At 42.4% G+C, this 25,028-nt stretch overlaps 1 protein-coding gene across 8 annotated transcripts; it reads left to right on the forward strand.

Annotated features, from left to right (window-relative positions):
• The first annotated feature begins 2,849 nt into the window (after nucleotides 1-2,849).
• Nucleotides 2,850-21,987, forward strand: mcf2lb (mcf.2 cell line derived transforming sequence-like b). Of its 8 annotated transcripts, none has more exons than XM_072444767.1 (34): nucleotides 2,850-3,304; nucleotides 9,960-10,043; nucleotides 10,600-10,714; nucleotides 12,041-12,134; nucleotides 13,606-13,725; nucleotides 13,802-13,918; nucleotides 13,993-14,142; nucleotides 14,251-14,375; nucleotides 14,996-15,110; nucleotides 15,191-15,310; nucleotides 16,099-16,290; nucleotides 16,379-16,570; nucleotides 16,733-16,892; nucleotides 16,964-17,028; nucleotides 17,101-17,186; nucleotides 17,323-17,389; nucleotides 17,526-17,641; nucleotides 17,745-17,814; nucleotides 17,885-17,977; nucleotides 18,435-18,527; nucleotides 18,609-18,734; nucleotides 18,797-19,018; nucleotides 19,100-19,192; nucleotides 19,274-19,352; nucleotides 19,430-19,499; nucleotides 19,574-19,677; nucleotides 19,796-19,888; nucleotides 20,015-20,074; nucleotides 20,220-20,285; nucleotides 20,426-20,503; nucleotides 20,881-20,990; nucleotides 21,069-21,175; nucleotides 21,407-21,510; nucleotides 21,604-21,987. In XM_072444767.1, exons 1-34 carry the CDS (start codon nucleotides 3,148-3,150, stop codon nucleotides 21,681-21,683), a joined length of 3,723 nt encoding a protein of 1,240 aa, XP_072300868.1. In that variant the 5' UTR covers nucleotides 2,850-3,147; the 3' UTR covers nucleotides 21,684-21,987. The 8 variants fall into 8 exon arrangements, 7 of the variants coding, with proteins under 7 accessions (XP_072300868.1, XP_072300870.1, XP_072300869.1 ...); XM_072444770.1 differs by lacking the exon at nucleotides 2,850-3,304 and adding an exon at nucleotides 3,954-4,038; XM_072444769.1 differs by lacking the exon at nucleotides 20,426-20,503 and having other exon boundaries at nucleotides 2,851-3,304.
• The last annotated feature ends 3,041 nt before the right edge of the window (nucleotides 21,988-25,028 follow it).

The raw sequence follows: 25,028 nt of genomic DNA on the forward strand, positions 1-25,028 counted from the left end.
CCTGTAGACAGACTCATCCCTGTTTGAGATGAGCCCGATGAGGGTGGTGTCGTCCGCAAACTTAAATTAGTTTTACGGAGTCGTGGCTGGAGGTGCAGCAGTTTGTGTACAGGGAGAAGAGCAGGGGAGAAAGTACACAGCCCTGTGGAACTCCTGTGCTGATTGTCCGAGTGTCTGAGACATTCTTCCCCAGTGGCACGCACTGGCTCCGATCTGTCAGGAAGTCAGTGATCCACCTGTAGGTGGAGTCAGGCACATTGAGCTGGGAGAGTATGTCCTGGAGCAGAGCGGGGAAGATGGTGTTGAATGCAGAGCTGAAGTCCACAAACAGGTATGAAGCTATTTCTAATGCAGAATGATCCTTAATTATTTAGTTCCCTGAAAAATACTGAGGAAAATATGGTGTCAGAGTGGGTGCTGCATTAAAACATAAAAGTGAAATAAACTTCACATATTCCTAAACAGACACTGTCCCAAGCTGCAGTATGCATGCGAGGCAGTGCTGGGGCAGAGCTGGGGCAGAGCTGGGGCAGTGCTGGGGCAGTGCTGGGGCAGAGCTGGGGCAGTGCTGGGGCAGTGCTGGGGCAGAGCTGGGGCAGAGCTGGGGCAGTGCTGGGGCAGAGCTGGGGCTGGGGCAGTGCTGGGGCAGTGCTGGGGCAGTGCTGGGGCAGAGCTGGGGCAGTGCTGGGGCAGAGCTGGGGCTGGGGCAGTGCTGGGGCAGTGCTGGGGCAGAGCTGGGGCTGGGGCAGTGCTGGGGCAGTGCTGGGGCAGAGCTGGGGCTGGGGCAGTGCTGGGGCAGTGCTGGGGCAGAGCTGGGGCAGTGCTGGGGCAGAGCTGGGGCAGTGCTGGGGCAGAGCTGGGGCAGTGCTGGGGCAGTGCTGGGGGAGAGCTGGGGCAGTGCTGGGGCAGTGCTGGGGCAGTGCTGGGGCAGAGCTGGGGCAGAGCTGGGGCAGTGCTGGGGCAGTGCTGGGGCAGTGCTGGGGCAGTGCTGGGGCAGAGCTGGGGCTGGGGCAGTGCTGGGGCAGTGCTGGGGCAGAGCTGGGGCTGGGGCAGTGCTGGGGCAGTGCTGGGGCAGTGCTGGGGCAGTGCTGGGGCAGAGCTGGGGCAGAGCTGGGGCTGGGGCAGAGCTGGGGCTGGGGCAGTGCTGGGGCAGTGCTGGGGCAGAGCTGGGGCTGGGGTAGAGCTGGGGCAGTACTGGGGCTGGGGCAGTGCTGGGGAAGGAGGGTGAGAGCTGTAATCGGCTCATCATAGTGAGTAAGGCTGATCGCTCCAGACAGAACTGAGGAAGAGAGAGTGAGGGAGAGCAACTAACAGACACTGTGTCAACTGCAGCAGAAACAAAACAGTCTGTAATGTTGTTACTGCTACTTTGTTTAGCTCTTAAAGGCAATAGAAATATACAAAATGTACATAAGTCATGATAAAACAAAATTTGGTTCTGGTTCCAGTAAAATTGTTGACATTTTGTGTCATATTGCCCACTGGGGCCAGTGCCATGATTTGATACGATACACAATACATGGCTCATGATGCAATAATATCACAATTTATATTACATGCAATCATAAATATAATGCACAAAATATATTGCTATTTTTAAGTACCAAATACATTATAAGAACAGTATTTCTTTATTAAACCTCTACCTGTACTTGATATGAAGTAGACCTTTTTAATCATCAAAACTATGAATTACAAAACAAGGCTTTTTTCACAATTGTGCCACTGTCACAGAATGGTTTTGTGAAATCTAAAAATACTCATGGTGATATATCGATACAGCAGCTCACAATATTGATGTTGTATCAACAACACAATAACACAATGTACACAATACATCCGTATGTCAGTATTTTAGCTCACCCCTACTACAAGTCCACAAAGGTGAAGAGCAGACACAGGTTCATCCATGTCTGAGCCTTGTTATTGTGCTGATCATAGGTGCTTCCATTGACTTGGAACAGGCCAGTTGACCCACTTCCACTGATTCAAACGGACAAGACTGTTTATATCCTGCAGCTTTTAGAAGTGATATTGACAATTGTTTTTTGTAAGGTTTAACAAGAAGAGTCAAAAGACGACTACAGACTAAAAGCCTTCATGAAAATATCTGACCTGAACATGACGACATTTGTAGAGTCCCCAAACGTTCTGTTCGATCACTGCTCAGCCCTGAAGGTAGAGCAGGTGTGAAGTCAGATGAATGCAGCAGGTCTGCGACTAGGCCTGGACAAAAGCACGAGATGGCCAGTCCTAGTGCTGTCATAATACACCTGGCAACATTTAAGCTCACACTTTATCTGAAACAATGGCTCCTGTGTTGTTCTTGAATTACTATGACTAGCTTGGTCTTTCAGTGAAGAACAACTTCTTTTGTGGCACTGCCTCATCAGTATGTGGGAGAGAGAGCAGCTCTGCTTTTATCTCTATTCAGCTCATAAACCGATGCGGGTGAAAGCCAACACAGCCAAGCACTTCCACATGAATACAGTATGAGAAAAACACCCCTTCTCAAATACTAACACCAGCTGACCTGTTTTTTTAATATCTTTTTTTTTACCTTTTGTTTTTTTCAATTCAAGGCTAACCAGACATTTCAAGTTCATTAGAAGATTACAGATTTAAAAGCTAAAGATGCTACATGACATTTCCTATTTGCAATGTTACAAAATGTTGGAGCAATTACACATGTAGCACAAGATATGGCGGATTTGTTTCGGAAGTAGAAGAAGTAGTTAAATATAATTAGCCAGAGCAGCAGAAGGGGATTTGTGCCTCACCGGCTGGCCCCCGTCCCTCCCCCTTCTCCTTGTACTTACTTCCAAACCTTCTCTAATGCACCGGTGTTTAGTTTATGTCCGCAGCTACAGCATCAGTGTCACTGCATTGCCTCTGGTGTGAAGAGTATTGCTTTTGGAGGGCTATCGGACCTCAGACCATGACTCAGCTTGTTCTATAAATGTCTGAAGGGCTTTCCTCTGTGTCCTGGATGGATCTTTGCGCAGGACGCCGCACACGTGTTGTTACCAATGCAGATGTCCCCTCGGAGGATAAGAGCTGGTAGACTGCTAGTGCACTGCAGAGTTTTGTTATTCTGGTAAATGTTTGTCATTTCCGGGGGGGTGAGCGAGTGTGCTTGCTGCTCCTATGGCTCTCCATGAGATCCTGCGGGAGGGAGGAGAGGCGTCCTACCGCATCATGAACCGCCTCAGTCAGATCATCCAAAACCTGGACATTACAGGACTGGCCAATACTTTCCCTTTCAGCCCTGACAGTCGTAAGAACTCCTGGAGAGAGTGGAATGGTAAGATTATCCTTGAAATGTAAAATGACACCTTTGTTCATTCTTGTGATGATGCCAGATTGTAGTGGAGCTTTAGCCATCTATTACCTGGGCAAGTAAAAGTTGTATTGAGGTGTAAAACGACTCACAATCTTGTTATATTTTTATGAAGTTGTTGTTATGGACATAGTTTAGTATTGAATTGACTTGCAGTTGAATTCCCATCTGATAAAACTGTACAAAAGTAGTTTGCCTATGAATATTTTTATTGAGCAGCCCCTTGTAGGCATGTATCTTCCTTGTGATAGCTAATATAATATAACTAAGTTTTCACGAGGCTCGATGCCCAGAGCCTTGTATTTCTTTGGAACAGCTTTCTCTCTTTTTTCCTATTTCGTGTGTGTGTGTGTGTGTGTGTGTGTACTACTTTAACAGATGCTTCAGTTTCCCACATTGAGATTCTGGCTGCAGTACAGTGATTTTCCTGCGCAGCAACTCTTCTGCAGAATAGAAATAGCTGCACTCCAGCAGTGAAGTAGCTGGAATGGAGGTCTGAAAAGTGCTGATCAAAGCTGCTGAGCTGGCCGGTCAACCATAGAGCAGAGACCTTGAACATTTTAAAAGGACGCTCGGATCTCGGATAGATCAGATCAGATTTTTTGTTTCCGTCAGGAGAGAGATAGTCATGAGGAGGAAACGCAGGACTAGTACCGCTTCATCGGACATTGGGATCCCGATGGTGCCGCTCAACTCACGTGAGTCTGGGGATTTGTAGACACACTGGCGTGACAATACTTCACCTCTGATTCTGATTGGATGTTTAGCACTGTGTCCATCTCAGAGCAGAAAGGTCTGGCTTTTACTATTTCAAATCTGTTATATATCTTTCTTATAGGAGGACATGTCTTTCAGCGGTTGGTATTTACATTTGGTCATGTATTCTCATCATTTTTTTGTGATAATGAGAATGATTTTGTGAATGTTTGGATGTTCCACACATGCCCATCATAGTCAAGCAAGTTAGCAAGTCCCCATGGTACAGATAGTTCTCTCTGTAATTTGCATTGTTGCCACTGGTTATTGTGCCTCACCAGTAACTCGTTGACACTCCCCTAGCCCCAACTCACTGACCTTGAAAAACACACAAAATACTGTCTGTACTTGCACTAAAGACAGACTTTGCGTTTGGTTAATCCTTTTGACTTGTAGTCTAATGGCTTTAGTTAATGTGTCTCTGAGTTTGCGACGCTTACTATCTCAAGTGTGACTTTTAACATAAAACAAGCATTAAACTATACCTTGCGTTTACATTTAGGAGCAGGACTTTACGACCAATGGCACAAAAGGAAAGAGAGAATTTAAATTTAAAGAATGTAAACCAAGTAAACTAACTAAAGATCTTTAGAAAAGTTTTAATTAGCAGGAAGAAGCAGCACTAAACTGTGTTACAAATGTCTAACCAATACCCTACACTTAATTTAATCCCCAAACTTTGCCTAATTTAAGGCTTCTCTAAATAGAATAGATAAAAAAGGATCATTGCTTCAGTGTGTAGGTCCTGGTCCTGCTACAGTTGGATAACCGCTGGACTCACACGTAGCACTTAACTTAGGGAAGGCCAACTGTAATTGGCATATTCTGTTTAGACACAGTGTCGTCTTTCTGGGATCACACTAGAATTAGACCTTTCACTACTGTGTAATAATAGGGTCTTGTGAGATCCCAACCCAAGAAGAAAGGTTTGAATGAGTACAGTGTGTGAATGAAGAAATGGAGTTGCAGGCCACGTTTTGAATGGGCTTCCGAGAATGTGGGCTTTTTACTTCCCGGTAAATAATGTAGGACCTTTTGTAGGACCGTCGTATAGGTTATGATAATATTGTCGATATGGAACAACATAACACTAACCTACATTGTACAATGCTTTGTCAGTGGTTGTTTTCCTTAAATCTGGGTTATTGAAATGAGAGGGTTCGGGTAGCCTCTCTTTAGGTGTGGGGTAACCATGAGAAGAAGGCGGAGCTTTCCCTTACACTGATGCCTTTGTTGCAGGTAAAGGTAACCCGAGTTTGGAAAAAACGTCCCTGCAGTTAGTGAGAGATCGTGGTGACAAAAAAGATACTGAGATGTTACTGTGAAGGATCTGCGTGGCTTTCATGAGTGAAGGGGACTTTGTATGTAGTGCAATGGGAGCAGAAGACGCTGTGGATGTATTCATTGAGGAGGATGCTGAGCTAGACTCCGGGGTTAGCTTTGACTCAGAACTGACAGAAGAGCTGAGGGAAAAAGATGTCAAAAGAGAGGAGATGGACTCGATCGACTCTCTACCTTTTTATGTGGAGGCAGAAACAGGGAAAAGTGACATGGACGTGTTGAACTCATGTGCTGAAAGGACACTAGATGTTTGTTTACGCCCGGTGGAGGAGAGGCGCACTCACGTCAGGATATCCATGCAGGAGGTGAAGAGATACTATAGGCTCTCTCGCTGCTGCCACTGGCTGCTGTGTGGTAGGTGACGTTGATAATATGCTTCATTTTAATCTGTTCCTCGTCCTCGTTCATGGTTTTGCATGTTGTTTTCCTTAGATAATGGGATAGACTAACTTTGGTGTTTGTGGTGGCTTCTGTCCACTCACATTAACCAACATGCTGCAGTTCGTCTACGGTCCAGTTCAAATGCTTTTTTTAAAAAATCCCCTTGTTTGCAAACAACGCCCAACCTGGATTCTGGTACACAAATCAGATTCTATGACAATGCTGCAAATCAATTTCCCCACTGTGACAAATACAGCCTTTCATCGACCTGATTATTTTACACTATACAAGTCTATTTTACAGACAGAGGGCATCGTGGCATCTTCAGCACAATGAAAGCAGTATTGGACATCTATTACAATTACACATTTTAGTCTTTTAGTATTAGACAACTTGTAAATTGTAATGTTACGCTCTCAGAAATAACAGCTACGTCACAGCAGCTGCATCAAACTGTTACTTGTGCTGCCGTCAGTGTTACTGTCTCCACGTCTCATTCACGCTCCTCACACGGCCATGACTTTAAGCCCCTTATAGTTTGTGCTGCCCTCTCCCACTTTTATTGATGCGCCTGCTAATAACACATGCATTACACACACCTTTTAACTTTCACAGCTGTATTATGTCACTTTTTGTAGTGGGGCATTTGTTAGCTATGTATATCTCCATGGCGATATTAATGCTTTGCCAGGAATGTTCCACAGTATGGCAGTTGACTCATCCATCTTACTTAATTCATAGTTGTTTTGGTTGTTAAAAATCGAAAAACATTGCATTATTACAGTGTGCTAGATCAACTCTCCGCAGATCTGACCTGTAACTTGGATGCTGGTCTCTATGAAGAAGATGCACAAGTTAAAGTTATACTGTGGAACATCCCAGGCAAATCATCAACATCTCCACCAGACAATTTACATAGTTCACCTTTAACTTTATCAGTAAAACGTTAAAGTGTTTAAGACAGATCAAATCGTTAGAATAAAAGTGGAATTATCTTGTTTGTGTCCTTGTGAACCTGCTGTTGGTCGTGTGCCTAATCTGTGTCAGTAGAAGCAGGAGGTCCAGACCAGGTGTGTGACTGTGACCCAGTAATGTTTGACTCGTTGGTCTCAAACATGAGCGTGAGTGTGCGCTAATCCTCTGTGTTAAGCCCTTTAAAGAACATTAGTGACCAAAGCAGCAGGTGGTCCATGGAGCTTTGTGTTTACGACTTTGTTATAAAGGTCCGATGGTAGTATGTGACACGTGCCTGGATGCTAATCAATGCTAAAACTAGTATTGTATCTAGATGCTCATTTAACCAGGTATTGATTGAACTTTTTCAGAAGACGTTTGACCAAATGGAGACAGCAATAGATTTTTATATTCATTAAAAGGGTATGTTTTTCCACTGAGGGGTGCGACGTGGTTATTACAACTTATTCAAGAGTATCCAAAATCTTTAGTGTAATCAAACTACGATATATGTTGTTTCCCTTTATACATATAGATGCCACACCGAGTTATGTCTTGAGCCATTCGTAACTTAAAAAACGATTTTGACAACTGTGTAAACAATGGTCAAAGAAAATGTTTTTCAAAAAATATTTCATTTGAGTTTTTCTAATTATCATTGTTAGTGTCAGTTTCCAGTCATTTACATTTTTATGTGGCATAGATTTTATTCCAGTTGCTCGTTCTCTTGCAGCCATCTGTGTTTATCCCTGCTTTGGACCAGGATAAAAGAGGATGTGGCTACATATAGAGCACAGAGCACATTTTTGCTCTACTCTATCTTGAATCTTGCTTAACTTATCGCAACTTAACTTAACGCAACACTGTATAGTGCTGAGAGCTGTCCCAAAAGCTAATTGTAATCTGAAATATTGAGGGATTAGAGATATTCTGCAAACTGTTAAAGGTGGGAAACAAACAAAGAGGTCTAACTCCTCTAACAAACATATTATTTAGACGGAAGCAATTTTACATCACCGATACTACTCCAAAACAGTCAAACACAATATATTCTAACGGCAGTGTGATTTACAGTCTCGTCATGTCTTTCTGTGTAGACTGCCAGAGGGGCCGAGGCTGATGTGAAAGACAGACAAGACAGCAGTAAGAGGAAATCTGGAGAATGTTTGTAGGCATTATGTATGAATTGGATGAAACTGAAATGTGACATGTTTTCAGGGGATTTCTCAGTAACAGAATACCCTGTCTTCTGGCTACAAAGCACAGGTCTTGGCGGGCGGGGGTTGATACGTGTGGGAGTAGCTCGGGGCGAGGCGTGGCTGGTGGAAAGAGGAAACTGCTGCTCCCCGTGTGAACTTGAGAGGGTTTGGAGCGTGCCTGTGAGCGCTGGGCAGATGGACTGTCCGCTGCAGCTTTGTGTGCCATGTCCCGGGGCCATAATTGACCTTCAGCCAAGCCACAATCCTCTGGCACAAGCATCACAAAAAATACCCATTCGTCTCTGTCTGATCCACATGCCAGGCTTGTGCTGGTTTGTACACCCATGCTTCAGGTCAAGTCAGGAAGACAAATGGAGGTTGAAATGATGTGGTTCAGAAGACGGCTGACTTGTATTATCAGGTTACGGTGTGGACAAGGTTTTATTACAGCCAATATGTGTTTACCTTTTCAAATTAAGCAGTGAGAAGCAAAAAAGCTGCTTATGGGCTTAAACAAACTGTTGACTTCCAATGTTTTCCTTGTTCTCGCACAATTATAATCTTATATTTTGGAGTTGTCACTGAAAATCCACAACAGACGTCTCAAGTCTTTAATGGTCCATGTGTGGAGTAATGTTTACTACAGAGTTCTGCTAAAACTACGGCTGCACAGGTTATTGTTTTGGGCCTCTTGTTAATGTGGGAGTGGCTGAGTGGTTAGAGCAAGACACACCTTCCTCTCCTTGTGGCCTTGCTTCCATTCTCCCAGAGCATATGAAGTAACTTGGTGGGGAGTAAAAAAAATAAGATAAATAAAGCATCTTTGAGTGACTATAATATGTTTGTTTTTGTTTTTTTAACTCTATGATTTGTAATACTAATTTATGCGTGGGAAACATTTTTGAGTTGTATCAATTCAATACATGTTATATCTAGTTATATAGCAAAGGAATGTATTTCAAATTCATTTTATTTATGTTTTAAAGACGAAGAGGCAGACAGACATGTTCCACTAGTTTGTGCTTGAATCCCAAATGTTGATACAGTTTGTTTGAGTATCTGTGTGTGAAGGGAGCGCAAGGAGAGGGTGTTATGTTTAATGAGAGCCTAAGGCCAAGTCACCTGATAGTTTTCCCACCCTCAAAGAGTCACTGTTGTTAGACATTTGGATTGTTTGACTTGGAATCAAAAGAGAGTCCAGCGTGGAATAGAAGAGAGTGTAAGCTGACCAAGTTATCACAAAGAAGAGACTATGGCGCATTTACCAACTGACTGAGAAATACTGCTCTCAAAATGAAGGTACACCAGACAGGTCCCGGTGCAAGGCTCTGCCAGATGACACGGCACAGGTAGTTTGGAGGTCTGTGTGTGGCATACTTCTACCTGAAGGTTTCATTCACCTTCTGGGATTTGAGGACGTCATAGCCTCAGATGGAGGCAAGAGTCACTTTTCCCTTTTGATGGCATTGTATTTTGCTATGAAATATCTAAAAGGTAAATTTAATAATAATAATAATAATAATAACTTTTATTTATATAGCGCTTTTCAGTGACCCAAAGACGCTGAACATATATAAAAAAAGGGGGGGTATTTACAGACAGGGGGGGACAACACGTACAATACACATTAATATACAGATAAAATGAACAAGACAGAAGAAGTAGAGAGAAAAAGATGGGGATGTAACAAATATTGAATCTGATTGTGTCTCTTAATGACAAGAGCGAAGAACTTATTGTTTGGCAACAAAAATCTGCATTATTACAGTATTAATTTAATCTTCCAATGATCTGTATTCAGTATTATTGGTTGAATGTTTTGATGTCACGTGAATGTAACCTATTAACCTATTGGTTTATTATCAATACTAATGCGCCACATTCATTATTAAAAAGTGATAAATGTGGGTGTATCAAGTTTGTTGCAAATAAGCTACCATTTTCTTGTTGAAAGAAATAAATGTCCTTGTGTCTGATATGTTTTTCAGATGAGATCATGCAACTGGACAGTAGTCCACTCCGAGCTGCAGACATCACTCCTGACCTCAGAAAGAGATTTGCCTTTCTCTCAGGTGAGTTAACTTTGTGTGTATTATATATACTTGTGAAACATGTGTGAAACACGGGTGAAACATGTGTGAAACATGTGTGAAATACGTGTGAAATACGCATGAAACGTGTGAAACATGTGTGAAACACGGGTGAAACATGCGTGAAACATGTGTGAAATACGTGTGAAATACGCATGAAACATGTGTGAAATACGCGTGAAACATGTGTAAAACATGCGTGAAACATGTGTGAAACATGTGTGAAACATGTGTGAAACATGTGTGAGACATGTGTGAGACATGTGTGAAACACGTGTGAATCAGGTGTGAATCAGGTGTGAAACAGGAGTGAGTGTGTGTTGCAGCAGACCTTGGGGCTGCAGTGGAGTTGGGCACCATTTTGCAGCCTCAGATCAGAGCAGACACTGAAGCATGACTGTGCACTTACTGTTGCTATAGCAACAAGCAGAGAAAGAGGGATTGATATTCTAGAGCTGACAGCTGTTTCATAAAGACAACTAAACACGTGTACTGTATGTTTGACCAGAGTTTCTAATGTATGTGTTTGACTTCACAGGTGGCAGAGGTGACAATGGCAGTCCAATCATCGTGTTTCCAGAGTTTCCCTCATTTGGAGAGATAACAGACAGAGAGTTCCACAATGTGCTCACCTACCTGACCAGCGTGCCCAGGTAAATGTGGCCATGTGCGATGATGGCGGTCATCAGTCTATTGTTGACCGCATACTGCAGAGTATTGCCCTTGGCAGTGCACTGCAGTAAGTCATTAGTCATGTAGACACACTGGTCCCAATGGTAACATTCCCAGACAAGTAATACTGCCAGTAGAGGGCAGTAAGCAGTTATAAACAGTTATAACAATTATAAACCTATTCTTTGTAGATAAACAAATCTATGCACAAAATGCATTGTGAACATTTGTATTTTTTTGCTCAGCTTTGTCTGTCTGCGAATACATGGGATAAATGGACATTTACTCATTTAGATTCATGCCTGTCATGACAACAGATGGCCAGCTACCTGAGGGACCCGCACCCTAAACAGGGCACTTGTAGCCTCCAGCCAGAAGCCAGCGTCCAACATCTGAGACCAGTGACTTTGACATCACATTATTAAGGGCATTTTAAAAAACAGTTCAGTCCTATGTGTAGTTATGTTAATCTCCATAAATCATACTTTATCAAATATTTCCAAGCAACCGTTCTTTTGATGTTGTTTTACTGCCTTTAGGGGTTATCGAGTTGAACCACATTTCAGCCATAAATCTTTGCAGAACTCCCCTTTTCTTTGTAAATTCTGTTTCAAACAAAATGGTGAGCAACAAACAAACAAACAAACAAAAACCAAGCAAACTGAAAATAATGTTTAAAGTAGTAGAAATGCCACAAGGTTCCCCAATGTTATAATGCAAATGCCATGAGAACCTTGTGTGTGTTTTGACTGCTGCCCCTCCCCCACACACAGAAGCCACACTGACTGGATGCTGAAGCTGCTCATCACTCCATAACCAGTGTGTAATAGGCTGAGGATCACTCTGATGCAAGTTTGTGATTGGACAATTAAAAAGCTTTTCAATGGGGGCAGTGTCTAGATTTTTTGAGGGTCTTCCTGGCTCCATCCATGACAATCATGCTTTACATCTCATGTGAACAAGGGCTTTTTGTCTGGAGCTTGAGTGTTGCTGTTAATCGTCTTTAAGGAAGAGAATTTTCTGGATATTTCTTTAAAGGTGCATTTTTTATTGTTTTAATTGAATTTCTCTCACGGAATAGAATGAAAGGGGGGGAAATATCCGGAGGTGAATCCTTGTGCATGCTTTCCTGTGCTGCAGCAGCTGTCTGAGGAGATAAAGAGCGGCATGACAAAAAATCAGGGACAAAAGCTTGGCATCCGGGCTATTTCACTGTTCAGACATTAACTCTTTAGATCCGAGGTTTTATTGAGTTGTGAAAATACTGAAATTATTCGTATTGAATGCTTTTGTGTGTATTTGTGTAGCTGCTTGTCCCCAACAGAAGTGGGTTTCATCCTGGTCATTGATCGGAGACAGGACAGATGGGCAGCCGTAAAGGGGACCCTGCTCCGGATAGCTGTAAGTTTCACCTGTCACATTTACCTGTGTCATTGTGTGAGTGCTCAAGAAACACAAGAAATACCACATTTATTATTCAGTTTATGGATTTCAGTTTAGGGATTGCAGTAAACAATATACAAATGCAAGGAACAGATTAATATTATTGTATCATTATAATTAATATCACAGCAGCTGGAGTTATTGATGTGCAAACACTGTAAGCTTAATCTTCATCATCACTAAAGCTCGCCATGTGTGCAAACAGAGATGTGTAAAATAACTGTGTAAATACATGTAAAAAAAAATAATAATAATACCTGGAAAACATCAATATAATGTAGGTTTTTGCTGTAATAGAATATATACCAATTTCCTTATTTCGTACCTGCATAGAAAACATGGTCAATAAAATGTATTTGCTAATGTCACTTTAATATGTTGTATAAAATGTAGTGATTACAATGTTCATAATAATTGCCTAAAGCTGCTATGGTCCCCAAACATCTAGAAAAAGCACTGATTAATTTCAAATTAAATCCAGTTGTATTAATTCCACAAGGGGAGCTTTATAGACTGACAGTGTTGTAATATAGTGCAGTCAGTCATCCCTGTAATAACTGGTGTTGGAGTTATTCAGCGCTGCTGCTAAATGGACAGTGATGAAAACTGGCAGAACTCTGTTCAGTTTGCACTGAACAGAGTTTAGCCAAATAAAAGTAGTTTGTTTGCATGGTGTGAACGGTGTATGTTTATTTAATTTTAGTCATCAAATCTGCACAAATAGTAAGAGTTTTTACAGACGGATCCATCGTTTCGTTACTAAGCCCTCTCTTGGCTCATCTCTGTGTGTGAATGGCAAGTCCTAATCTGACAAAGAACAAAGAGCAGAAAATAAGTAGACCATGACTGTGACCACCAGAGGCCACACGGCTAAAGCTGCACAACATTGAGGAAACCCTTGGACGTTACTCTCATTTTCACAAAATGTACCAGTACTTGTGTTTGTCAAGTTCAGTCTGCTTTCAGCTGGTGTCCATTATCTTATTTTACTTAATGAATACATCTAGTTTAGTAATTCCATTATGGCCATGTTTTGATACCTTAAACAGTGTACAGTTTTCAACAGTGCATTAGTGTATAATGCCATTCTTAAAAAAAATATGCTTCTGACATTTAAAAATTTAACCCATTATGCAAAGTGGTCATTTTGGCCATTATTTAATTAAACATGCATTAAGAGATGTATTTCTCTGGGCTATTATTTAATTAAACATGCATTAAGAGATGCATTTCTCTGGGAGACGAAATTAACCACATTTACTACTGAAAATTGCTGACATTCTGCAAAATGAACACCTTGCTAAACATTTTAACCGTACATTAAATATCAGTAGCAAAGGCACATGCAGTGGGGCTGGTACTGCGGAACATTTCTAAAGTGAACAAATCTCATGACATCGTAATGTGAATACTAAATGTCTCTTGTCAGGGCGCTTTCCCTGGGAACCTCCAGCTTGTCCTGGTTCTGAGGCCCACCCAACTCCTGCAGCGCACTCTGTCAGACCTCCTCTTCAAGATGAACAAAGATGAGTTCAAAATGAAAGTGCCAGTGAGTGCAGCACTTCTGTCTCCCAAATCGAAATGAAACGCTTCTGTTTTTGACCTAAGACGACTGTTGCCTTCAGGTCATCATGCTGAGCTCACTGACGGAGCTTCATTCATACATCGACCGGTCACAGCTCACCCAGGAGCTCGGGGGGGCACAGGAGTACTGCCATGAGAAGTGGATCTCCCATCGCACTGTACGGACCAGTATATCAGACACTGCATTTGCACAGTACAGCGAAGGTACATGATATACTTGTGTTTGCATCAGGCGATCGAGGGCTTTGCTTTGATGGTGAAGAAGATGGCACAGACGCTTCAGTCGTTTGGGATGGAACTAGCTGAAACTGAGCTCCCAAATGAAATCCAGGCCACAACAAGTCTACTCAACACACACACCAGCAAGAAAAGCAAAATGAAGGTAGGAACATTCATTATTTGTGCTATTTTTATTTTATTATGTCTATACAAACACAAGAGCTTCAACCTGAATGTATTTTTGTGTTAAATGTATATTATTTGTGTGTAGGAGGACCTGTCGGTGACTTTGGGACGTGGCAGTGAACTTCTAGAGAACATCAATGAGCCCGTCGTGAGCGATCCTGACCACAATATGAACCAAGACGAGTTGGAGAACCTGGCCACTGTGCAACGGTGAGAGGAAGGAATGAAATAGTATTATCTGTGGTTAAATTTGGCTATGTGTGAATTTCAGAACATTTTGGACTCAAGTATGGCTTTTGCTGGTATCACTTTTAATATTTTTATTTTTAAACGCAAAACATTGGACACGTGCCGAGTTGTTTATGTTGTCATTTTGTGTTTTTGATTCTATCCAATCAGAAAGCAGAATGAGCCTCTCTTGAGTCTCTCATTTGGGTTGTTTCAGTTTTAAAGCTGAAATCCAGTTGGTTTAGGCAATGCAAGGCACGTTTTTTATAGAGCACACAAAGAAATGTAAAGTGCTTCACATAACAAAAAATAAATTCATTGAAGCAGTGAAGTTTAAGGCACTGGCAACACAAATACAGTTGTAGTTCATTTTTTCAGTATAGGAAAAAGCTACATACCTTCAGAATCAGAATCAGAATCAGAATCAGAAAAAGGTTTATTGCCATTTGTCGATAAACATACACCTTGCCTTTTAAACTGTGATTGCTGTTTCGTACTGTTATCTAGCATTAATAGGATCATTAGCTTCAGTTGCGTTTCGATTCCTGTCAGTCAAAGGATTGCAACTGTATTATTATTAAGCAGTGTTTTTCTGGTGCCAGACTGCTCTCCCAGCTGGATGAGACAGAGAGGGCATTTGATGAGTTCTGGCTGAGGCACCAAACCAAACTGGACCAGTGCCTCCAGCTGTGCCACTTTGAGCATAGCTACAAAGAGGTGAGCTTGAACATTCACGCTCTCATCGTGATAACGGACTTTGTAAGGAGTTAAGACTCAAGAGGCTGTTGTTGCTTTAGGTGAGCGCTCTGCTGAATCAGGTGGTGGAGAAACTTGCAACGTTTTCCGAGGTGGGGATCAGTCCTGCCCACGCCGACCATATCTACAGTGAACTCAGCACCTATGAGAAGAGAGTCTGTGTAAGTGACTTATAACCACACTGTATGTTGGTTCCAATGCATTGTCAATGGAACAGTTAGTGTTTGCCACCAAAAACCAAAAGACAAGGGCTGTTTTCGCAACTGACACATGAGAAATGCCATATTGAGTAGTTTATTGACATTGCGGGGTTGATACAAATTTTGCATAAATGCTGATGCCCTTCACGTTTGGTTAGACAGTAATGCACCAGAAATACAGCGGTTCAATTTTAGTTTTACTTCTTCAAGCACCACAAATCCCACTTTCAGTTTTTAGGAACTGAGATGGAAGTTGGATACAGTCTCTTAAAACTACTTGCCAATTGTAATAAACATATAATAAGCAATCATTTTCAATCATTTTTACAAACATTAAAGAGACAGTTCTTATTTTACTGCCTCATTAAAAGGAATGTGATATAGAGGTGGGTGATGTATCAAAAATGTATAATATCACAATTGTTGTTTTGGAGATATACAAACTTACATATTGTCCTCAAAAAGAGACAGACACATCTAGTATAGTCTCCCAAGACGGACCATTAATGTTTTGTGCGATACTTGAAACTAAAATATTATCGAGATTTTAAATGTTGAGATATTAACTTTGGTCAATATCCCCTTCACTAATGGGATAGAATGTTTAAACCAGTACCAGGCTGTGTGTGCACTATTCCAAACACGTCAGTCCTGAAAGATTCTATTGTGAGAATATCTAGAATCATATATAAAACGCAAAGGATTTCAGGCAAGTCATGGAGGTTTCAATCGAGCCTTTTGGTCCACAGGAGGTGCTGGACAGGGCTTCAGCTTTGGCCTGTGAGGGCGAGGAGCTGGTGAAACACTCGCACTATTCTGAGGACTCCATACAGCCAAAATGCACTGACCTCAGATCGGCCAGTGAGGATGTGTCCAGCAACCTTAAAGCCAAGAAAGACCATCTACTGAAAGCTCTTGAGCTACATCACCATCTGGAGAGGGTGAGTCTTACACACAAAACACCACAGTTCTTTCTCCACCTTGTTTTGTCATGCCTCATGTTTACCTTTTCTTGTATGTCTCCTGCAGGCATCAAAATGGTGTGATGACGGGATATACTTGCTAGCATCTCAGCCAGTGGACAAGTGCCAGTCACACGAGGGGGCAGAGCTAGCACTGAAGGAACTTGAACGGCACTTGGACAATTCAGGGCAGAATCAGCTGACCGACCTGAGCGGCATATGGAGCGAATATGAGACTGTCCTTAACCCGCAGTTCAGAGTAAGTGTTACCAACCACAAGTGTGAGATAAGCTCACGCCGCCAGCTGGTGTTCGTAAATAGAAAGGAGAAGTCCACCTGCATTCTGCAAACTATAATACACAGCAATAATATGTGTGAAGTACAAAATAATGTCCAATATGGCTCCCATTTCTGTCCACAGGATCAAGTGGAAAAGGTCTTCCGAAAACAGACGTCCATGCTGGAGATGTTTGACAAGAGGAGGGTCAGTTTGAAGAAGCTCGCAGCCAAACAAACCAGACCAGTTCAGCCAGTCGCCCCAAGACCAGAGGCTTTCATCAAATCCCCTCTGCCCTCTCCTGGTACTTTGTTATACTGTCCTCGCACAAATAACTGTTTAGCTCCATTTTCTCATCACCAAACTCTGCCACAGCTCACAAAGCACAGCAAGAGAAGATCTCAGAGGTGGACTCCTGCAGTACTATCATCTGTGAAACTGTGAGTGGGGAACTAGTTTTTCAATTTAAATATGGATAGCTATCAAAGTAATACATATGTTGTTTATCTCAGGAAAATGGCCAGCTGATAAATGATGACAGTAGCAGCCGACATGCCTCTTTGTCAGAGGAAGAGGAAAACCTGGCAGTGCTCCGGAGGTGAAAGAGAAACAATAAACTCCTTAATCTATACTCAAGTTACACACCAGATGGCCAGCATGAAAACTATTATCATTTCTCACAAAGCATTACGTATTTGACTTTTCTCTTACTTTTCCTCCTTTCTTTCCTATAGACATGTGATGAACGAGCTGCTAGAAACAGAGAGAGCCTATGTGGAAGAACTGCTTTGTGTACTACAGGTTATTATCACAAAATGACATATCATTATTGTAAAGTTGTTATTATTATGATGGTTTTTATTGCTGTTGTCTTTGTTCTTTTTTTGTTATTCTTATGATTCTTATGATTATTAATATTGTTCTTTCTGTTTCCCAGGGCTATGCCTCTGAGATGGATAATCCAGCCATGGCCCCCCTCATACCCACTCCCTTGCAAAACAAAAAGGAGATTTTGTTTGGCAACATGCTAGAAATCTACCACTTCCATAAAAGGTGAATGGGCGCCACCTGAAGGGATTTGTATATCACTGCACTGCCACATGATTGAATCAACAGCATTGTTTATGTGGTAAAATGTCTATTTTGTCACTTGTAGAACTTTCCTCAGAGAGTTGGAGCTGTACACTGACTGTCCAGAGTTGGTTGGAAGATGTTTCCTTGAACGTGTACGTGAGTAAAGTTTTTTCCTTAATATTGTGATATTCTTTGTTCTTATGAATTGTGTGTTTCTTTTAGATGACAGACCTACAAATCTATGAGAAGTACTGCCATAACAAGCCCCGCTCTGAAAGCCTTTGGAGGCAGTGCTCCGACTGTGCCTTTTTCCAGGTAAAACAACTGCTTTGTCATGTTTCTGCACTATAGCTAAGATAAGATAAGCCTTTATTTGTCCCGCAATGGGGAAATTCTAGTGTTGCAACACAAAGTAGGTACAGAAGTAAATAATAAAGAACAGGTGACTTATAAAAAAAAACTTTAGTAAAGACGAAATAGAAAAGCTCTTAATAATAATAACAATAGTAACACTCTTCTATGGACAGAGAATATTGCACCAAACAGTATTGCACATGAATATGCCAGTATTGCACATGAATATGCCAGTATTGCACATGAATATGCCAGTATTGCACATGAATATGCCAGTATTGCACATGAATATGCCAGTATTGCACATGATTATGAAGATGAATGACACATGTTCAGGGCTAACAGTGTTTGTTGTAGAGTCTGACAGCTGCAGGAAGGAAAGACCTGAATGTATGAATTGTCTTTTGACTGTTACCAGGAGTGTCAGAAGAAGTTGGAACATAAACTGGGCCTGGATTCCTATCTGCTCAAACCCGTCCAAAGAATTACCAAATACCAGCTGCTATTGAAGGTATATTATTCATCTCATAAAAGTTTGAATTTACTGTAACGCTTTGTAGAAACTCATTTTTAAATTTGTAAACGACCTCAGGAAATGCTAAAGTACAGTAAGCGCTGTGCAGGAGCAGAGGACCTACAGGACGCACTGTCCTCCATCTTGGGCATATTGAAGGCTGTTAACGACTCCATGCACCTCATCGCCATCACAGGATACGAGGTGAGACTAATAAACACATGCTGACGTTATTTACAAAATCTAAAAGATATTTGTTTCCATAGGGCAATATGAGTGAGCTGGGTAAACTGCTGATGCAAGGTTCCTTCAGCGTGTGGACAGAGCATAAGAAAGGCCATGCCAAAGTGAAAGACTTGGCCCGGTTTAAGCCCATGCAAAGACACCTGTTCCTCCACGAGAAAGCACTTCTCTTCTGCAAGCGAAGAGAGGAGAACGGAGAGGGCTACGAGAAAGCCCCATCCTACAGCTTCAAACAGTCTCTCAGCGTATGTTTTATTTAAGATTATTTCGTCATTCGTCATATATTTTGTTGCATTGTAGCATCTCCTCTCTGTGTTGTTTGATAGATGACTGCCATCGGGTTCACTGAAAATGCCAAGGGAGACAACAAGAAGTTTGAAATCTGGTCCAACTCCAGAGAAGAAGTCTATATTGTGCAGGTATTGCCTCTTATGTAACATTATGTGCAATGAATTAACAAAATGGTGAAGGTTTGTTGGATTAATGCTGCGTGATGTTAGGCCCACACTGCTGACGTGAAGACCATTTGGGTGAATGAGATCAGAAAGCTCTTGACAACACAGCTTCAGGCCTACAGAGGTAACGAGAGATGTCTTTACTTACAATAATGTACAGAGCAAAATGATTGACTATATGATTTGATTTGTTACTGTCAGAGGCCAGCCAACAGAGGGCACCAGACCATGTTTTCCAGTTTCCTCCGGTGACAGGAGCTGTGAGCCTCAGGTATGTTCTATTATATTGACAAATGTAAAATGTGTTTAAATCCACATAGTTACTCTCAATGATGAAATTCACAGCCCTTTTAAGACTGGACAGAAGTCAATGAAAAAGGGAGAAGAGAGAAAAGCAGAACCAGGCAGCCCAGACATAAACTGTTCTTCACCAAAACCAGCTGCAAAAGGTTTGTAAAAATCAAATTATTCATTGTCTGATTGTGTTTCTCTTTCCCTTTTCACTACATGTAAACTTACTGTCCTGTCATTATGTCTGTCTTTCCCTCTGTCTCTCCTCTTACTCAGAAGAGGCTTTCATAAGTCCTGCCTCAGACAGAGCGGCTGTTGCTAAAAAGCGCTTTACTTTACAGGGCTTTAGTAACCTCAAAGCCCCGAAAGGTAAATGTGGGACACATTCACACCCAAAAATAGTGATAATAGATAATATACAATATAGATGTTATTATACTATTGCCAATGCGGTAATGAAACAGTAGGTCAAATACTGCATGCTTCCCTTCACAGAGTTCTCAGCTACTGATGATAAAAGTTTTACATTACCCCTGATGATCCTTCCACCTCCAGGTATTATTTGTGTCAGACCCTGTGTGCTCCGTGTTTGTTAAAGTGTTTTAAATAGTCAAGAAATCCTTCTATTTGTCTTGTAACATATTTAAATGACTGATATTTTTATAATAATCCTTTATATATCCCTATTATCACCCTCTAGAATCACCACCGTGTCCTGATCACAAGACGAAACGACAGAGTGATCCCACACCATTTGGCTTCAAAGGTAAACACTACTTCTTAATTGTATTCTATTTCTTATTTATGGGGACAACTTTAAATCTTGGATCATACAATTTCAAAACCGTGATGTGCACATAGCTTTAACGCTACAGGGTGATGTTTGCACTACTTCATGTGCCTCAGATGCAGGTCCTCCTCCCCTTCACCTGAGCAGAACCAGGTGGTTCAGCACCACAAGTGTCATACACACTAAATGGAGAGGTACATGGGTCACAGTTCAGAATAATGCTAAAACTATACCACTTTCACACTTTTTCCCATTAACGAGTCAAGTATTCCTACTCATCTCAGACATTTGGTCAGATGTAATTTGCATGGGTTTTCTTCAGGCTCTGGGAAATACTCTTCTTTTGCCGTTTCTTCCGGCGTTCTCGTCCTCCTCTTTTGTAATTTATGGTGGTCGGGGAACAACTTTTATGTGTGTATCTTGCCAGATCGTCTTTCTTAGTCTTTTTTTTTCTTTCTAATCCTTCATGTTGCAGGTGAATTTGGGGCTCTATTCCACGATTCCCTTTCATAAACCAAGTAAATGATGTGGTAAAACTTTATTGATTTAAATTTGATCTGATATCTTTCAGGATGGAACAAGGCCTCTATGTCCCTGAACGCCTCTGAGGAGCATGATGGATATTCAAGTGCTGAAGATCCACTAAACTCAGACACTGAAGAGGACGCTGACAAGAAACTGGTAGGATATAATTAGAAAATAAAGTAGCAAAGCAATAATGATCTACTAACAGTCATTTATTCACTACATTGTCTATAGTGTGTTGGCAAATACATTGTGAATATTGACCTGGACGGCTCTGAAGATTTGTCTTTGAAGAGTGGAGACATGGTTCAGTTAGTCCAAGAGGGCGAAGACAAACAGTGGTAAAAATCAATTCTGTTTTTGTTTAAATGTAGTTGTAGTTGTGGAAGTATTAGTGTGGGGCAAATGATCCATTCATTGTTCACGCCCACACACCAAGGTTCAACAGCCAAACTTGATGTTACAGTTGACGCTTTGCCACTCACGCACTGGCACCAGTCTTTTTTTTTTGGTGCTTTTATTGTGATGTATGTACTATATGTTTTGACGAATCATTATTTTCTGTTCTGCAGGCTTGTCCGCAACCTTAGCACTTTAAAGGAGGGTTGGATTGCTGCTTCAAACCTTCTGTCACTCGTCAGAAAGTCTAAGTCTTGCCAGTCCCTCAACAGCTCAGGTATCCAAAAGAATAATATGATATAAAACTAAATAAGTATATATCATAGTTTGCATAAAATAGTTACATTATTGATATTGATGCTTCTTCTAGAGGGCAGCGGCTCTGGAAACCTCAGCACGTCGTCCAGTTGCAGTGAGACCTACACTGTTTTTTCTGACATTAAGACCTGATGATCAACATGAGCACTTTCTGTTTCTGACCATCAGCTCTTTTTGATGCCAGCATCTCGTCACTATGTGCTGTATTGCCAACATTGTACCGTTTCATTGTTCCACAAAAATATGTATTTATTCTTTCTCTGGTCATAAATAACTAAATCAATGTACAGATGTGTCAGAGTACATGTTGAACTTGCCGGTACTTCTTTGTTTCACAAATATTTGTCTGTAATTATTCTGTAACAGCTGTGAGCCAGCCGGACTGGACTGATTGTGTTTTCTCTGTCTGATCAAATCACACCAAAGTTTGTTTTTTAATCCATTTCTTTTAAAACACTATCCTGTAAAAATATTAACAACAGCTAGATTTGAAGACTGTTTTGTTTATGTATTATTTACAGTTGTTAAAGATAGGTTGCATAATGTAAAGATGTCTGTAGATTCTGTGTCAGTTAATGTAACTACCAGCTTCTATGAGCTTTTGTTTAAAGACGTGATGCACAACACTTGGTGGGTCAAGTGAGCAACAGTGTACAAATGTTTGCGTGAGGGTGAACAAGATGGAGGTGACTGTATAGATTTAATTTATTCCCTTGAGGATTATGTGAATGTAGATATTGTTCATGTTTGTCATGAGATGTTTGTTATTGAAATGCTATATTGTATATTAAGTATGCAGATGTCACAAGTTTGTGACTTTTTTTTACATAAAAATCTTGTAAAAACTTCAAATGTGTTGGTTGCGATGCGTGCAAATATAAACAATGGATAAGAAATACTCAAATATATATATATATATATATATATATATATATATATATATATATATATATATATATATATATATGTATGTATGTATGTATGTATGTGTGTGTGTGTGTGTGTGTGTGTGTGTATGTATGTATGTATATATATATATATATATATATATATATATATATATATATATATATATATATATATATATACACATATACGCATATATATTCATGTTTTGCCCTGGTTATGGTAAGGCTGAGACCAAGTCAAGCTCCACAGATCAACACCACGTCCAAATGTCCTCACACAGACTGAAGAAAGTGGACCACAGACCAGTGAGCACCTAACAACTTGTTCCTGGATTAGAAAAAAATAAACAAAATTAAAATAACACATTATATGCTCTGTGTGATGGTGAATACTCCATAGTGATAATGTTGGCACTTGAACAAATTACTCTAATATTTCTTAAATCTAACATTACTCAGGACAAATTGAACAAAAAATATAGCAGACCATAACAGTTTGACAATGAAACTTGTTTTTGTCATGAAACACCTCAAATATTACAAAAATTGGTCAGCTTAAGCAATCTGTAGATATATCATATCTACATATAGATGTGATATAATATATCATATTATATCATATCTATAATATAATATAATATAAACAATATAGGTCTCCGGTGCCTGTCGTGGCAGCAACCCCCGAACCCGGTGGTGGACACCGGAAGTAAGGGATGCCGTCAGACTGAAGAAGGAGGCCTATCAGGCCACTCTAGCTTGTAGGTCTCCGGAGGTCATCGACGGGTATCGGCAGGCCAAGCGAGCCGCGGCTCGTGCTGTCGCAGAGGCAAAAACCCGGGCCTGGGAGGAGTTCGGGGAGGCCATGGAGGAGGACTATCGGTCGGCACCAAAGAAATTCTGGCAAACCGTCCGGCGCCTCAGGAGGGGGAAGCAGTGTCTCACCAACACCGTTTACGGTGCGGGTGGAGGCCTGCTGACCTCAACTGGGGATGTCGTCGGACGGTGGAAGGAATACTTTGAGGATCTCCTTAATCCCTCAGTCACGTCTTCCGAAGAGGAAGTAGAGACCGGGGACTCGGAGGCTGGCTCATCCATCACCCAAGCTGAAGTCACTGAGGTTGTTCGCAAACTCCTCGGTGGCAGGGCTCCGGGGGTGGATGAGATCCGCCCTGAGTACCTAAAGTATCTGGATGTTGTAGGACTGTCTTGGTTGACACGTCTCTGCAACATCGCGTGGCGTTCGGGGACCGTGCCTCTGGACTGGCAGACCGGGGTGGTGGTCCCTCTGTTCAAGAAGGGGGACCGGAGGGTGTGTTCCAACTACAGAGGGATCACACTCCTCAGCCTCCCGGGTAAGGTCTATTCCAAGGTACTGGAGAGGAGAATCCGACCGATAGTCGAACCTCGGATTCAGGAGGAGCAGAGTGGTTTTCGTCCCGGTCGTGGAACACTGGACCAGCTCTATACCCTCCATTGGGTGCTCGAGGGCTCATGGGAGTTTGCCCAACCAGTCCACATGTGCTTTGTGGATCTGGAGAAGGCTTTCGACCGTGTCCCTCGGGGTGTCCTTTGGGGGGTGCTCCGGGAGTACGGGGTCCGGGGCCCTTTGCTCAGGGCTGTCCGGTCCCTGTATGACCGGAGCAGGAGCTGTGTTCGCATTGCCGGCAGTAAGTCAGACCTGTTCCCAGTGCATGTTGGACTCCGCCAGGGCTGCCCTTTGTCACCGGTTCTGTTCATAATTTTTATGGACAGAATTTCTAGGCGCAGTCAGGGGTCGGAGGGTGTCCGGTTTGGGGACCACAGGATCTCATCTCTGCTGTTTGCAGACGATGTTGTCCTGATGGCTCCATCAAACCCGGACCTGCAACATGCACTGGGACGGTTTGCAGCCGAGTGTGAAGCGGCTGGGATGAGAATCAGCACCTCCAAATCCGAGGCCATGGTTCTCGACCGGAAAAAGGTGGCTTGCCCTCTCCAGGTGGGTGGGGTGTCCTTGCCCCAAGTGGAGGAGTTCAAGTATCTCGGGGTCTTGTTCACGAGTGAGGGAAGGATGGAGCGTGAGATCGACAGGCGGATCGGTGCAGCGGCTGCAGTGATGCAGTCGCTGCATCGGACCGTTGTGGTAAAGAGGGAGCTGAGCCGAAAGGCAAAGCTCTCTATTTACCGGTCGGTCTACGTTCCTACCCTCACCTATGGTCATGAGCTTTGGGTAGTGACCGAAAGAACAAGATCGCGGATACAAGCGGTCGAAATGAGTTTCCTCCGCCGTGTGGCTGGGCGCTCCCTTAGAGATAAGGTGAGGAGCTCGGCCACACGGGGGGAGCTCGGAGTAGAGCCGCTGCTCCTCCACGTCGAGAGGAGCCAGCTGAGGTGGCTCGGGCATCTGTTCCGGATGCCTCCTGGGTGCCTCCCTCGGGAGGTGTTTCAGGCATGTCCCACCGGGAAGAGGCCCCGGGGAAGACCCAGGACACGCTGGAGAGACTATGTCTCTCGGCTGGCCTGGGAACGCCTCGGGATCCCCCCGGAGGAGTTAGAGGAAGTGTCTGGGGAGAAGGAAGTCTGGGAGTCC

This window comes from Eucyclogobius newberryi, unplaced genomic scaffold (genome assembly GCF_026437365.1).
Source record: "Eucyclogobius newberryi isolate DKJ021-1_F unplaced genomic scaffold, fEucNew1.0.hap1 SCAF_14, whole genome shotgun sequence".
Taxonomy (NCBI): Eukaryota; Metazoa; Chordata; class Actinopteri; order Gobiiformes; family Gobiidae; genus Eucyclogobius; species Eucyclogobius newberryi.